The sequence below is a fragment of the Podarcis gaigeae genome (genome assembly GCF_964106915.1).
Source record: "Podarcis gaigeae genome assembly, chromosome: 12".
Lineage (NCBI taxonomy): Eukaryota > Metazoa > Chordata > Lepidosauria > Squamata > Lacertidae > Podarcis > Podarcis gaigeae.
The window spans coordinates 41,076,956-41,090,124 of record NC_139688.1 but is presented as its reverse complement, the minus strand read 5'-3'; the positions used below and the strand labels follow the sequence as shown (position 1 = coordinate 41,090,124).

The window sequence follows — 13,169 nt, the reverse complement described above, 5'->3', positions numbered from 1 at the left end:
GAGCTGATTAGCAGTGTGGTTAAGGAGAGTGTGTGACCTGGGAAGAATCCTGAGGGCCAGATAGAGTAACAACAACATCATCAACAACAACTTATTTATACCCTGCCCATCTGGCTGGGTTTCCCCTGCTTCTATGGGCAACTCCCAACAGAACATTAAAAACACAATAAAATATCAAACAGTTTTCAGATGTCTTCTAAAAGTCAGATAGTTGTTTATTTCCTTGACATCTGATGGGAGGGCGTTCCACTTCACATCTCGTAGGGAGGGAACCACCAGAAGGCCCTCAGAGCTGGAATCCAGTGTCCGGGCAGAACGATGAGGGTGGAGACACTCCATCAGGTAGAGAAGCCTGGAGGACAACATTACTTCGCCTCTGAAGTAAGGGAAAACTTTTTTTGGCCCATTGCATATCACTTTACAATTCCTTGTGTTGAACCACTCTTGCAATTTTAAACCAATCCACCCAATTTGGATAGATCCTTTTGGCACTCCTGGTAAACCCTTCTCATTTTACCCCCCTAAAAAATGTGGTGTCATCAACAAACTTAGCCACATAACTACTCACACCTAACTCAAGATCATTTATGGGCGAGTTCAAAAGCCCTGTCTTTGGGGTCCAGACCATAACATTTTTTTTTAAAAAAAGACCAACAAAAAGTTATGGGCTGGTACCACCTAAAGGCCATTTCACTAGCAGCCACCAGCTTTTCCTCACCTGCTGGAGAAAAGCCTCCAAAGAGGCTATGTAGATATGTGACTTTTCAGGTACTCTGTCCTCATGTTATGAATGGCCTTAAAGGTCAACATCAGGACTTTGAATTGGACCCCCAAATAGGCTGGAAGCAATTGCAGATGGCAAAGCACTGGTGCATTGTAGTATAGATAGAAATGGAACGTGTGAGAATGTGACATGCAAGCTACTGTTGGATCAGGAGCTTGCAGATCTTAGTCTGAACAGTTGCTTTCTGGATATTTTACAAGGGCAACCTGAAGAATCAATTATCATAAGCTTCCTCTCCATTTCCATTTCACTTTGTTGTAATAAATGAAGCTACCCAGAGCATCCCTGTTTACAAATATCTCTCAAACTCATTTTAGAACGAAATAGCTTTGTAAGCAATTTTCCTGTTTAGGCACAGGGTTTCCCTCTTGTTTTTCTTCTCCATGTAAATGAGTTTGGCTCAACACATGAAGGCTCCTTGTGAACATTAGAGAGCACATAGAAATATGGATCAAATTGCACATCTTTACTTACATTTTGATTGAAATTGTGTTCATGACCGCAATAATTCCCATTGTTCTAATCATCCAGAAGGATATGCATGTGCACTTTCTTATTTAACTCAATAGTTGATCATAGCATTTTTATTACTAAGTATAATTTACATAACCATGATTCAGTTGCCAATTTCCCCATAAAAGTTTTAAAAAGTTTATAATGCTATATTTCCCCCACAAACATTTATGACCTAATTAAAACTAATATTATTACTTATCTTTACTTGGTAATGCAGATAATTAGCTTGAAATATTGAGAGAAGATATATACACTAATTTGATCAGGCTCCATGCTGTTAGCAATTTGGTCATAATAGCAAAAGCTATATTGTTTTTTTCCATAATTTCATATTGAGGGCAAATAGCTAGTCTGTCTGAAGTATGAATGATAAATTGGCCAAAGTATTTTAAAGCAACACAAAATAGAAAAAATAGGTGGATACTGAATTATAGATTAGTAAGTGATTGTTGCAATGGTGTTTTGTGCTTCTTGTTTTCAGACCCATTTTTGTTTTCTGAAGTGAGGAGGGTGATATTTTGGTTTTACTCATTTTTTGAGAGAGCTCTCTGAAACACAAGGTTTCAGTGTCATGTAGGATTCCTGCAGAAGTTCTAATTAGCCTCCAGCAATGTTCACGAAAAGAGAACATGTATTGATGAACATTCATAAATGTCCTCAACTGAGTGTATTTCATTAAGATCAGCACAGGCTCTAGGCAGCCCTAGTCACCAGTGACTGGAAATTCTGATTTGATTTTGCAATTCAGCCTGGTCATATAACCTGCTCTGCATTTTGAGGGCAGCTTACCCAGAATGCATTGAGGGTTCTTCCTGCTTCTGAAGGTTCTCACTTGGCTGTTACAGAAGCTTCTTTAATTTAGACACATTTCATACAATTGCAGGTCTAACAATCTACCTCACCCCTTAACAGCACCAATCATGGGGTTTTATATAATGGTAGTCTTACTCAGAGTAAACCCATTGAAATTAAAGGGCATGTGTACCTTCAGCCCATTAATTTCAATGGCTGTACTGTGAGTAGAATTTAGATACAGCACAAAATGTTAATTTAAAATAATTCTTACTAGTATCTATCTGAGAGTCACTGAAAGCAGAATATGCTGTAAAGAGCAGTAGGCAAAAAACCATTTACAAATGCTATTAAACAACCTATTAATTTATGGACAATATTAAATATTCATCTGTGTCAGCAGATGGTGATTTTTCTGTTAATGCAATAGGCAAATCTATTTTATAGAACTATGGCTCTGTTGTGTATAGGTTGGCCAGTTTTGGAGAGGGTATGTGTTTTAAAGAAACCGCAAGATTTTGCAGGGTTAAAGTGAGGCTACTACTGAGAACCATTCAATTTTGCTTCCAAATACTGATGCACCGACTGTCTATCATCCATTCTTTGGCATAGTTTAATACATGTACCAGTTTGCAGCCATTTTCAATATAATCATCCATTGCTGCTTGGGACAGGAGAAGAAACTTTCCCCCTGTTGTTGAGGCTTCTGAGCCAATGGTACTTCTGGAATGCCTATTCAAATATGTATCCCAATGACAGTAATGTAATGCAGAGGAACCACATTCACATCTCAGTGAGGACATGCTTTCTCTGCATTGTATTATTTTCATTGGGATGAACAGTTGATCATTCTAGTTACCTTCGTAGCAGAATTGGGATCTTTCTTCTCTCTGACTCCAAACCCCTCACAATTTTATTTTTATTTTTTTTACCAAGGAGTATGGTACAGGGATGTGGTTGGTGCTGTGGTCTAAACCACTGAGCCTAGGGCTTGCCAGTCGGAAGGTTGGCAGTTTGAATCCCTGCAATGGGGTGAGCTCCTGTTGTTCAGTCCCTGCTCCTGCCAACCTAGCAGTTTGAAAGCATGTCAAAGTGCAAGTAGATAAATAGGTACCACTCCAGCAGGAAGGTAAACAGCGTTTCCGTGTGCTGCTCTGGTTTCGCCAGAAGCAGCTTAGCTGGCCACATGACCCGGAAAAATTGTCTGCGGACAAACGTCAGCTCCCTCGGCCTGTAAAGCGAGATGAGCGCCGCAACTCCAGAGTTGTTCGCGACTAGACTTAACTGTCAGGGGTCCTTTACCTTTACATTTATGAACAAATTGCTGGGAAAGTAGGAAGTTATTTCATGGGGGTGCTGCTTTCAAATAGAAATAAGAAGGTCTGATCATCTTTAAAATTCTCCTGCATTTTCTGCTTAGTAATTCCACAACTCATCAGTGACCCAGAGGTCAGCATTTATGATAGAAATATATATTTTTATGCTAAACCAATGTGCTCCGTTTAATATTCTCATGAAAGTGTGCCAGATGTAGTTTCATGGAAAACCAATCTTGTCCTCTCATCTTTTAGGTGGAATATTTCATATACTGAGAGTGGAAGTTAAACATATAGGGTATTTAAATAACCAATCTTGAGCTACATGTGTTTAATTTGTAACTAAAATAGCAATATTTTTACAAGCTCATCACTATAAACTGAGAATCTGCAGCATTCTAAAAGTAAAAGTAAAATTCAAATGAAGTAAAAGGATGTGTCTCAGATATCTGATATAGCAGTGTGGGCTTTCTTTAGGACGTCACTTCTGAGTGGACTGTGGTGGATAGCTACATTTTTCAGTGTGTTATATCATCAGTGAAATTCTGTAAGGTGGCATAGTTCATGGCAGGCTTGAGTTACCAGTGTTACAAGACCTTCTCATTATTTATACACATGTGCATGAGAACTCATATCTAACATGCATGTTTACAGTACTACCAATTTGGGGATCCTTACTGGAGGTGATTGTATGCCACAGATGCTTAGGGAAATTAGCATACTTCGTTATAAGCATAATATTTATTATAACTGCATACTTCGTTATAAGCATAATATTTATTCATATCATTTTTACAATTTAACTGTTATACCCATGTTGTCATATATAGAGTTCTGGGCATTTAAAACCAGAAGAACTGAAAGGAGACTAAAGAAAACAAAACAGGGAGAATGCTCACATACAAATAGTTAAGGTAAGTCAGACCCCTGAAATTAAATAAGTAGATAGAAGTGAAGACAGAGAAGACGCACGATGTGTAGGTAAGCAGAAAGTTGGATTTCACTGCAACACCATGGTGATGATGGTGATGATGGTGATGGTGATAACACACCAGCACAACAATGGTTTGAGCAGGAGAGGCTAACACCTAGTTTGGGGGCCTGATCCAGCACCCACAAGCCCCTTCAGAACAGAGTAATCATATAGTGAATGAAGCAGGAGCAATAACAAGCGATGTGTGTGGGTCAGCTGAGGACAACATGCATGTGTATATGTATGAGAGTATGCGGTTATGGCATGAAGCTTCTTAAGTGTTGAATGTGGTCCTTGGGCCAAACAGTTATTCCTGGTTTAAAGGCTAGAAAGTTTCCGAGGTGGGGAACTGGATCTTGCTGGTAGACCAATCCCCCCACTTCCCATCGATCAAGCTTAACAGGTGGGTGGTTCCACACACCTGTACGTCACCAGGTCACAGTGATGTCAGGTGACTAGTTTTTGCAAAGCACAGATCAGCAGAACTTACAAAGTGCCATGTAAACCCCAAGATTGGCTTGGTGAAAGGCAGTGGCTAGTGTCCATGTAGCCCTGAAGAGAAAAATAATACAAATAGTTGAGAGCCATAGAGGGGGTGATAGCTTAAGTTGGCTGGGGTGGGGTGGGAGAGAGAAAAAGACTCTCCTAGTGTAGGTAAAAAGCAAAGGACCCCTGGACAATCAAGTCCAGTCAAAGGCGACTATGGGGTTGCAGTGCTCATCTTGCTTTCAGGCTGATGGAGCCAGTGTTTGTCCACAGACAGCTTTCCGGGTCATGTGGCCAGAATGACTAGATCTCTTCTGGTGCAATGGGTCACGTGATGGAAACCAGAGTGCACGGAAACTCCGTTTACCTTCCTGCCACAGCGGTACCTATTTATCTACTTGCACTAGTTTGCTTTCAAACTGCTAGGTTGGCAGGAGCTGGGACAGAGCAACGGGAGCTCACTCTATCATGGGGATGCAAACCACTGACCTTCCAGTTGGCAAGCCCAAGAGGCTCAGTAGTTTAGACCACAGCGCCACCTGCGTCCCTTTCTCATAGTGTACCATGGGTCAGGGCACCTTGAAAAGAGGCACTGAGCAGCCTTCAGGATGCATCCCCCAAACTGAACACTCTGGGGCTGCGAGAGGAGCTCATTACAGGGGAAAGGGTTATCAGCAGACCTTAGCCCAGATTCCTACCAGTAGGTTGGTGTCTAAAGACAGGCATAGGCAGTGCTTTTTCGTGACACTACCCACCCTTAACAGCACTGGGCAAAGGTAACATGTTCACGAACACTCCAAAATGCCTGGAAATTATAGGTGTTAAAGCCCTCATCCTTAAGAGATGTTATTTAGGTAACATTGATATGGCATGGTATCTTATCCTGTAGTCAGTTCCAGCTTCATCACTGCTTTAGAGCTCCATAGCTACCTTAAAGGTAAAGGTAAAGGATTCCTGGACAGTTAGAGCAGAGTGGTATACTTAAGTTACAGATAATTATAAAGTTAATTCTTCATATCCAAACCTGTAAAATGTTTTATCAGATTAAATGGTGGGTTAGATGGACTTACACACTTGCCTTTTTAATTTAATTTTTAATGCAATCTGTATAATGGCTGTGGACTGCAAATGTCTCAACATCTTCCTGAATATAAATGGCAAGTTTTCTATACCTCCTACACACTGATAACTTCATTCACAACACATTGTTCAAGAGGTCCAGTCATCTTTCTGACACATCTTCATACTGTTTCTTTCAAAACCCAAGCAATGAGCGCATTTTGATTAAAAAAAAATGAAACCAAGCAATACACGCCCAATGAAAAATGCTTTAATTATCAACTTGTATTTTGAATAGAAACATGATAAAATAAGGACATCTTTGCTCAAAGGAGGTATTACCAGATAATAAAGATGATTCATATGGTTCTCCATTATCACCCTGTGTGTTTGTGGGAGCAGATAAGTGTGTGTTCACTCAACAATGAATTCCATTAAGGCTTTCAGTATGATTCCTTTTGTAATATGTAACAAAACTTATGGGCAGTTTAATGTGTGACAATTTATTTCCACTTCTGGCTTTATAGTAGCATTAGGTTACATTCTATAGGTGTTGTTATTATTAACAATTGAATTTTGAAGGCTGCATATTGTACCTGTAGTAGGAGTGGGGAATAATAAAAAAAAGACATACATTAGAGTTGGCTTGGAAAACAAGCAACAACTTTATTAAAGCAATTCAAGAGCGTGCTGTTTGTCTAATCCAGCACAGGATTACAGTGCAGGAATCTCAACTAAAGCCTGCATGACAGATGGCCATCCAACCTCTGCTTAAGAACCTAAAATGAAAGAGAGTCCATCACCTTTGGAGGGAGTCTGTTCCAATATTGAACAAGTCTTACTGTCAGAAGATTCTTTCTGATGCTTAGTCAGAATCTGCATTCTTGTAACTTGAAGCCATCGGATCAAGTCCTACCCTCCGGAGCAGGAGAAAACAGGCTTGCTCTCTCTTCCATGCGACAGCCCTTGAGATATTTGAAGATGGTTGTAATTTCTCATCTCACTCTCCTCTTATCCAGGTTAAACGTACCCAACTCCCTACACCAAATCCTTGTCAACTGATACAAGGACCACTTGGAACAATATTGAACAGATACTAACATACCCCAAGTCATTTTAAGGACTGCTATGATGAACATGAAAAACCTGAGAACTTTCGCCAATAAGGAAAATGTAAAGGGAGCTAGATGGATGGGAGGATGTGATTCAACTTCTGGTATGCCTTCTTTTTTATGCAACCTAGAAAGGCACATTTCTGTCCCAGGGCCACCTTTATCTTTTCTTACACAGACAATGATAAAACCTAGACTTTGTCCTGCTTTGCTTTGCCTGACTCATCTTGGCCAAACTCTTGAGTCTTGCTATTAAGCTCCAGCTTGATCCACTGCTGTGTCCATCACATGGAATAGAACCACAGATTGATTGTATAGTGATACCAGCATTTATCCAGGTCTTATTGGCTATAAAGTTTTGTGACATAATTCCTTCACTAGATGGTCCCAATTGGGTAGAATCACCTGTGTGATCGATGCAGGACGCATTGCCCACACTTGATTGATTTCACATGCTCTCGCTCCAGGACATATTTCTGCACCCATCAAAACTGCTGCTTTTACTTTGAAAATAAAAATGAGTGATATTTTGTGAAGCTTTAGATTTAGACGCACTGTCGCGAGCATCAACACACCTTTCCCTATTGTGCATACAAAATGGCCAAACATTCCACTGACCACAGTGCATCAGAATGTTCAATGTTATATGCAAATGATCCTACTGCATGTTTTCAGTGTGAATATTTTGTGTCATATACAGATAATATACTGCATGATATACTATGATTTATAGAGCTCTTTTAGTGGGGAGAAATCCTGCACTGTCACAAGTAAAGATGAATAATATCTTAGTCTCCATATATAAAATCATGGCTAACAATACAAAGACAACTGTGATCAGCAGCAGAGCTTTATAGCTGCTACATTTAAAGTAATCCAATTAAATAAAATTAATGAAATAACTTTTTGTTCTTTAATTGCCAGTCTGATTAATGTACATAATTAAATAGATTCAGGCTTTAGAAGCTAGAAAATCTTGACCTTCGGATCTCACTTACTTTATGATCAGAAATAAGTATGTTTATGTTCAACAACAGCAAATATCAACAAACTTCAAGGTTGTTTGCATTTTGTTTCAAGACATTGCCAAAGAAAATGCGGAGGAAACAGTGCATTAAAATGTTTTCTAGAAGTGAATCCTTGTGACAAATGCAAAGGTTAAAAAAGAAAAAAAACATTTGATACTCTTGATGATCCAATTGAATTTTGGTAAACTGAGTATGTTTTGCAACAGAAGTTGCCCTTTTTTGGAAAAATTGTATCAATTTAAAGCTTAGTATATAAAAATAAGTTATTACATTAACAGTGCTGATAAACAATGTATCTAACCATGTTGGCTATTCTTTTGCACTTTAGTTATTCAGTACATTTGTAAGGGTAAGGACTGCTTAAAAGGATTTGCTTTTGAAATGCTCCTAAGAATATGTCAGAGGACGGATGGTGGCAAAACTATGTCAGAGATAGACCATCACTATTATTTTTTTTAAAACTTAAAAGCAGCTGCAGAATTTGGTGAATATAGTTTCACAAAAAGAGGTGCATGGGTGCATTCACAATAAGTCTCCCCCACAATGGAACATAAAAGTACATTAAACAAGAATTTCAAATAGACTAATGAGAATTTTTTTCATGAATGCTCAAATGAAAGAATACACTGAGGATACTGAGCAGAACATTGTTTTAACATAAACCATAGAAATCTTTTTTAATGGTAATGCTGTCATTACTATAATTTGACACACAGGGGAAAAACACATTAGTAGGAATGATTTAGAAGTTGCTTGTATTACATAATATTAGCACTCAGGTTACAAATCTGATGTATGAAGTGTTCTGAGTTTTACTCATAGTTACACTATCATATTTTAGAGCTGCATACTTATCCTATTGACTAGTGTGAAACAATATTTTTTGTCCCACTTTGCCTATTGTATGGTAACTGAACAGTCGTTGCTTTCACATCTAACAAAAACTGAAAGATGACTATATTATAAACATAATTCAAAACAACAAAGGTAACCAGAGAAAATATTGTATGAATTGCATGTAAAACATAACAATCTGTGTTTTGTGTGTGTGTTTTTAAAAGAATATTTATGTTCTGCCTTTCAGCAAAAGTATTTATCCTTTCTATGTCTAACTACTGAGTGCTGGGTGGCTTCAGATGGGTGTTTATTGTGGGAATGATGCTCTTCATGCATACAAGGTTTTTGTTTTTGCATTACCCACATGATGCTTTTGGCATTAAAAATGCCAGCTTGTAACCCAACCCACCCACTCCATTTCAATTTGGATTTACCCAGTATAGGAAAAACCCAGTAAATTAAAAAAAAATGTATGTTGCCAACAAACCATTTGTGATATCTCAGTGACTCATTGCAAATTTAGCTCCCCATCTGGAACTACCCATACTAAGTTCAACACAGATTTGATTCAGCTAAAGTCGGGCTGTGCTGAACCTCCTCCCCCTATGATCCGTGAGGCCTAGAGCCAAATTATGTGTGATGTGGGAGACCTACAGTCAGATCTCCCAGTGTTACTCACACTTGATAGTTGTGTAGTAGGAATTTCAGCAGGTTTCAATAGGAATATAAGCTACACTTGCTGAGATTCCATCTTCTACAGAAGCATTAAAGGACTCTGTCCCTTTTTGTATCTGGCTACTTTACACATGGGTGGCCAATTTGCTTAGGCACTTGAATGGGCAGAAGGAATGGGGGGTTGTTTAATTCTTTTCCCCTTGCTGTGCCATCTTTGAAATCTAAATTTTATTATTGGAACTGCTGATATCCTCACTGGATGGATGAGTGAGGAAATAAAGGGACAGCAAACTCATAGCTGCATTTCAGAAAAAAAGAAGACAAACTCTTGGGAGATATGATCACAACATGTGGGCTCCCAAAGAGGAGACCAGGGATGTTCTGCTCCTCCCTGAGCATTTTGATCCTGCTCTGCTCTGCGGTTTGACTTAGTATGTCATCTAAACCAAGCTTTAGCTCCTCCAGGCAGACCATGAGTTGCAAATCACACAGCTTGTCATTTGTCTGAAGTGTGGTAAACCACAAGTTCACATTCAGATGACACACCCATCTATGGCTTTGTTCAAGATAACAACCCATTGATCAGAGAGAACAAAGTGGCTGGAGGAACCCATTCATGCTAAGCCATGGTTTGGCTTAATGTTGTCACATGTGTACTTGGGGCCAGTAACTTGGTGGAAAATTTGTAGAAATGGCCTATCTCATTGGTATTGTACAATATGCATCGCATGTAATGCCGACAGGGTTTAATTTCTAAAATAAGAATGATCAGTGCTTAAGGTGGCCCGAAAGTCATGTACTGGTGGGTGGAATGAGGAGCAGCAATTTATTTATGTAGTGAATGAAAAATAGAGTTGAATTGTGCCTCTGGATTACAAATTATAAATACAGTGCAGCCCATTTTGTTTGGAAGGAGGAGGTTAAGAGTAGTGTTATCACAACACTTTCTCTTTTTTTGCAGTGGAGGCGGGCTGTGAAGTTGATGATCTCAGCTGTACAATTAATTAAGGGCTGGAGGGAGTGATGGAAACCAGGGAAAGAAATCAGAGTTTCATCTGTGGGTGGAAAGAAGACATCCAGATGTTGGGTCTATCTGTAAATGGACAGCAAATCTACCCATTGAGAAACAATGGAGCGATAGACCCGGAAAACTGGTTTCTCAGAGGCCAGCTTTGTTGTTTAGTCTTGTCCGACTCTTCGTGACCCCATGGACCAGAGCACGCCAGGCACTCCTGTCTTCCAGTGCCTCCCGCAGTTTGGTCAAACTCATGCTGGTAGCTTCGAGAACACTATCCAACCATCTCGTCCTCTGCTGTCCCCTTCTCCTTGTGCCCTCCATCTTTCCCAACATCAGGGTCTTTTCCAGGGAGTCTTCTCTTCTCATGAGGTGGCCAAAGTATTGGAACCTCAGCTTCACGATCTGTCCTTCCAGTGAGCACTCAGGGCTGATTTCCTTAAGAATGGATAGATTTGTTCTTCTTGCAGTCCATGGGACTCTCAAGAGTCTCCTCCAGCACCATAATTCAAAAGCATCAATTCTTCGGCGATCAGCCTTCTTTATCGTCCAGCTCTCACTTCCATACATCACTACTGGGAAAACCATAGCTTTAACTATACGGACCTTTGGCTGGTGCTAGTTATTGGTGGTCCATGCATGAGGTGAGGTGAAGCCATTTGCCTAAGGTGGCAGATTCAACCTCTTCCTCCTAATACAGTGGATCCCAGTGGGGCTTGTCGTCAGCAAGCCCATGCCTACAGAGGAACAACCAGGAGCTCACTTTAAGCTTCCAGCTGTATCTTTGTAGCCATGTCCTTACCTGCCACACATCTTAGGTCCCATATGATGTCAGGTGGCTTGTGGCAACTGCTGTGCAGGCCAAACTGGACCCGTAATGGGACGAATTTGATCTGCAGGCTGGAGTTGCCCACTTCTCTGTTAGAGCGATGAAATGAGCAAAGGTTTGCCCATCCTGAGTCTTTATAAAGAAAGGAAGACTTGACCATGGTTAAATCACACCACGCCTGCAAAAGCAAAACGGGAGTTTGCTTCTGGTGCATTTCTTTGCGATCCTCACTGTGTTTACTTAAGCAGCAAGCCTCATGGAATATGATAGGGCTTACTCCCATGTAAGGGAGGTTTTCAGCCTTACTTGGGAATAAGCACAAAGGACATTTATAAAGGAACGAAATGAGCGTCTGACTTCCCGGCCAGCCTCCCCCTGACTATAAACATGTATTTTAAAAAAACAGAAAGAAAGGATGCTGCGATGACCCCCGTTCGCCCTCGTGGGCTCGGGCATGGCAGCCCAGGTCTTCTGCTGCCCCCGTTGCCAGCCGCTCTCTGGGCGGCCATTCGGGGGCGAGCTGCCCCCCACTGCCAACTTTCTTCCCCCTCGCGCGTGTCAGGAGGCGCTGCTTCGTTTATCGCTCGCTCTTTGCTGCCGACGCGAGGGAAAGGCAGCAGGCAGCAAGTGGCCGGCCATCGGCCATCTCCTCTCACGAGGCTCTCCGGGGATGCTCCTTTTCTGAGGCGAATTGCCCGGCGGGAAGCCGGCGTGGGCAGCCGGCCGACTCGCCCCGAGACCCCTCCAGCTGTGGCGCTTCCCACCCGCTCGCCTCGCTCCTTCGCCCAGCCGGCTTGCTCCTTTTCGCCTCGGCGTGTGCGCGCGCGCACCCGCCCGCCTTTTCCCCTCAGTCCCAGCCGGGCTGCTTTTCTCTCTCTAACCCCCCCACCCCGCCCCGCTTTCCCTCCCTCCAGGCGCATGGCTGGCTGAGGGCGGCTCGGTGGGCGCGCAGGGACAGCCTCCCGCAGGATGAAGAAGAGCTCGGCTGGTGGCAGGAGAGAAAAGAAGCTGCTCGCAGCCCAAGCCCAGCCCGGGAACGGTAAGTTCGCGAGGGGAGCCTCGGCGCCCGCCCTCGTCCATATTCCTCTCAGGGTTGGGGGGGGGGGGAGAGAAAGGGGACGACAATCCCCACGCACTTCTCCCTCACGGAGACGAGACGGAACCTGCCCTCTGGGGCTTAAAAGGCGGGAAGAGGGACAGCGGGGAATCTGCGCGGCGGTCTTTCCGCTGCCTTGAGGCGCCTCTCGCGAAGGCGGCAAAAATAGGCGCGAAAACGGGAGGGGTGGGCTGGGGGGGGGAGAGGCCCGGTAGAGATGAATGGCGACGCTGGTCAGATGGAAGTTTCCAAATTAAGAAGCGCGTCTTGGAATTGTTGTCGGAACAATTCGGCGTTCCTTGCGAGAATGGAGGCGGGGGGTCGACGCGGTTCTGTGGGTCGGGGGTCCTTGGGAAGAAGGACTGCGCCTCCTCAGAGACGCGCCAGAGCCCCCTCGCCTGCTCTGCTCCACGACGCCTGGGACTTGGGCGAATATTTGCCCCGAGCTTTCCCGCCTTGTGACTCTCTGCTGGTGGGACCTGCTGGTGCGCAAAAGGGCTCCTGAACTGTTTTGTTTCTCCTGGTGGCTTTTCTTTATAGTTCTTGCTAAAGGACGAAACTCTCTTTTCCCTGCTCGCTCTCTGCCTCCCATGCATTTAAGCTGAAGGACCTTTGATTTGGTTGTACTGTATGTCCCCCCTGAGGTAGCGA

At 42.4% G+C, this 13,169-nt stretch overlaps 1 protein-coding gene across 9 annotated transcripts in view; it reads left to right on the top strand.

Moving 5' to 3' along the window:
- The window catches only part of ZNF385D (zinc finger protein 385D), a 571,924-nt gene that overhangs the window by 162,908 nt on the left and 395,847 nt on the right, over nucleotides 1–13,169 (top strand). For 7 of the 9 annotated variants that reach the window (XM_083705882.1, XM_083705895.1, XM_083705893.1 and 4 more), the window contains one exon: nucleotides 12,337–12,461. The exons of 1 other annotated variant lie outside the window; for it this stretch is intronic. In XM_083705882.1, the coding sequence (XP_083562008.1) occupies nucleotides 12,392–12,461 (70 nt within the window). In that variant the 5' untranslated portion in view covers nucleotides 12,337–12,391. Of the gene's footprint in view, nucleotides 1–12,327; nucleotides 12,462–13,169 lie in introns of those variants that run through there. One more of the 9 variants, XM_083705890.1, reaches the window with a different exon arrangement.